At 41.2% G+C, this 2,950-nt stretch overlaps 1 protein-coding gene across 1 annotated transcript; it reads right to left on the reverse strand.

The window, feature by feature from the left end:
- Positions 1–1,900: 1,900 nt before the first annotated feature.
- Positions 1,901–2,565, reverse strand: LOC107469990 (40S ribosomal protein S16). The gene has a single exon (XM_016089378.3). The coding sequence runs from the start codon at positions 2,457–2,459 to the stop codon at positions 2,022–2,024; it is 438 nt and encodes a 145-aa protein (XP_015944864.1). The 5' UTR covers positions 2,460–2,565; the 3' UTR covers positions 1,901–2,021.
- Between the last annotated feature and the right edge of the window lie 385 nt (positions 2,566–2,950).

The following is a 2,950-nucleotide window of genomic DNA, read 5'->3' on the forward strand; positions in this document are numbered from 1 at the left end:
AAAACCCCAGGAATTGGGGTGGAGTTGAGTAGGGGCAACCTTACAGTGGTGCAAAACGGATATCTCGAAATCCGAGAAAGGAAGAAAAACACCCAAACGGGTGATCATGCATTCATACATGAAGAAAAAATGAGGGGCCACCTCATTAGCTCTCCCAAAACAGACCCGGTCTTCAGGACCCGGGATTATCAGTTCATATTTGGGCTCGTCCTCGTCCGAAGTACAGAGCCTAAATGCAACTAAAAGGAGAGAAAGAATTTCTGAAAGAATTACTATTATTGTTATCATTATTATTATTATTATTATTATTATTTTGACCCAGATATGTTATTGTCAAGTGCCAATTGATAATTTTTGACCCAATAATTCATTCAGACCAAAAAAAAGGCCACAAATTAAATTAGACATTAAATAATAAAATTATACTTAATTACTTTATGGAACAAATTCTGACGCATCTGTAGTAGCCAGAAAAAATCAAAAACCTGCTACATGTGTCCCACTTTTAGAAAACAGGTGTCAAACTCAGATTTTAAACACATAAGTTCCTCACATGTAAAAAAAAATTGTTTTCCTCACCCTAGCATTGGCCTTTGATATTATGCCCTGCTGATGTTATATACAACTTTGTTCATACCCTGGCCCAATACAAAGGCCCAGGTCCAACTAAAAGGCCTAATCTAAAGGATTAGAGCCTAGCTAAGTACCGACCTTCACATAAGAAGTCGGTATCAACCACGACTTGGTCAGAAGAGGTCGGATGCGAGATTAGCTGGCAGATAAACACTCATTCAAATGAGTAACCGCCCCTAAAATCTCTCTAACCGTCTCATAAAGCCATATCTTAACCTCCCCAAGATAATAGGGACGGTTACCACCCTAAAGATACGGCACTACACCAACGGTGGTTATTGGCTCATCTCTATAAATACACTGACACTCCCTCAGGTATCTCTAAGTCCAATACTCTCTAAGACCTGCTTACACTCTTGCTAACTTAGGCATCGGAGTGTCTTTGCAGGTACCACCCCCCATTCACGCGCGAGCACAAGTCGGACGGAGCCTCCCGAGTTGCGGACCTACCCGGAGTTCTCCTCCATCATACACTTGGGCCGCCAAACGCCATCCTCAGCATTAATCTCCGGTTACCTACCGTAACAAACTTAAAAATGGAACGGATTCTGCTTACATCTGTGTTTTCAATCACAATCATTTTGTCCACAATAACACTCCGAGTTTTATATAGTTTATCACAATATAAGCATCAAAAGCATTAGGTTTGCCATGCCATGGATCCCACACTAATATCTGAACACATCTTTTGCCCGTAGATTTTTGTAGTAAACAACACTAATTCAAACTTATTGTGGCGTTAAATACTTTTACACCCTACAGTTGCAAGAGAGACGAATGTATTTGGGGCATTCATTGGAGACCCACTATTTTGTAGTGTCCTTCTCGGCCCTTCTTCGTTCCACCATTCTGATAGCATTACCCTCAAAACGAGAGATGCTCTGAATTTAAAGGCCGTACTTTTTAAGGAAGAGCACATATTCTAAATTTTACAATGAAATAGCAAAAAAAAATGTACCAATGTAGCTAATAGTCATAACCACACACACGGGGGACTTAATAATCCCAACTATATTTCATATGAAAAATGCTTCATATTGAAAACTTTTGATAGCAGGTGATTAAAAGCGTTCTCCCCAGCTTGACATTATTGTTATTCAGTCATCACTACAGCTACCAGTAAAACAGTAACTAGAAAACTAAATTAAATCAAATTTAAAAACCAAAACACTTAAATGAATGAAGAGTTTTGCATAATTCATATCTAATAATCAATGAAGTTCTTCGATTAAAATTAAATATCTGTAAAAAAAAAAAAAGCATCACATAACAATCAAAACGCAATAAAATCTCCAAGACTTAATATAACTACTGCTCAATAAGAGTTTTCCACAGCATAAAACATGAACCGAAACCCCATACCCCAAAAAACCCCTCCTTTTCTCTCCCTAACGGTAAGATTTCTGGAACCTCGCGCGAGCGCCACGACCACCGAACTTCTTAGGCTCACAGCGCCTTGGATCAGCAACAAGTAAGGTCCTATCGTACCTGACGAGAATGTCCTTGATCTCCTTCTTGCTCTGTTCATCAACGTACTTCTGGTAGAACGCAACCAGCGCCTTCGCTATGCTCTGCCTTATGGCGTAGATCTGAGAAGTGTGTCCACCGCCCTTGACGCGGATGCGCATGTCGACGCCGGCGAAGCGGCTCCGCCCTAACAGAAGAATCGGCTCGAAGGCCTTGAACCGTAGGATCTCAGGCTCAACAACCTCGATTGGGCAGCCATTGATCTTGATGAGCCCGCGGCCGCGCTTGCAGTAGGTAACCGCAACCGCCGTTTTCTTGCGACCGAAGCATTGGACCTGCTCGAGAGGCTGCGCCGCCATTGCTTCCTCTCTCTCTATTCTCTCACACTGCTGAAGGCGTTGCTTGTGTTATCTGTCTTTGGAAAACCCTAAGTTTTTTGCGCTGAGTGAGAGATAAAGGTGGAAAATTTTGGGAGAGCGTTATATATGGCGTTTAGGGTTTATGTACGGTTGTTAAAATAACCTTGGGTTGTTGCCAGAATTACCAGACTGCCACTAACAGCCCAAAATGAGGCCCATATGAAAATGAAAGCCCACTGATCTACTGTTGGAGCTTTGAGATTCAGCCTGATCTCATGTTAAGCTTTTTTATAAGAAGAAAAAATAAAATTCAACTGTTTAAGTGTTTAATGTGTCTTAGGCGCCGGTTCAGGTTGTTTTCATGGGTCTGGTCCAGTTTTCGGCTCCAGGCCTTGACTAAAAACTGTTGTCCAATAAATTATGAGATATCTATTCATCTACAAAAAAAAAAAAATACTCAGCTCAAGGAAAATGGTATCGCTAGACTGTTT

The sequence above is a fragment of the Arachis duranensis genome, chromosome 10 (assembly GCF_000817695.3).
Source record: "Arachis duranensis cultivar V14167 chromosome 10, aradu.V14167.gnm2.J7QH, whole genome shotgun sequence".
Classification (NCBI taxonomy): Eukaryota; Viridiplantae; Streptophyta; class Magnoliopsida; order Fabales; family Fabaceae; genus Arachis; species Arachis duranensis.

Coding starts and splice junctions, on each gene's coding strand:
- LOC107469990 (XM_016089378.3), bottom strand. CDS start 2,459: ATGGCGGCGCAGCCTCTCGAGCAGGTCCAATGCTTCGGTCGCAAGAAA.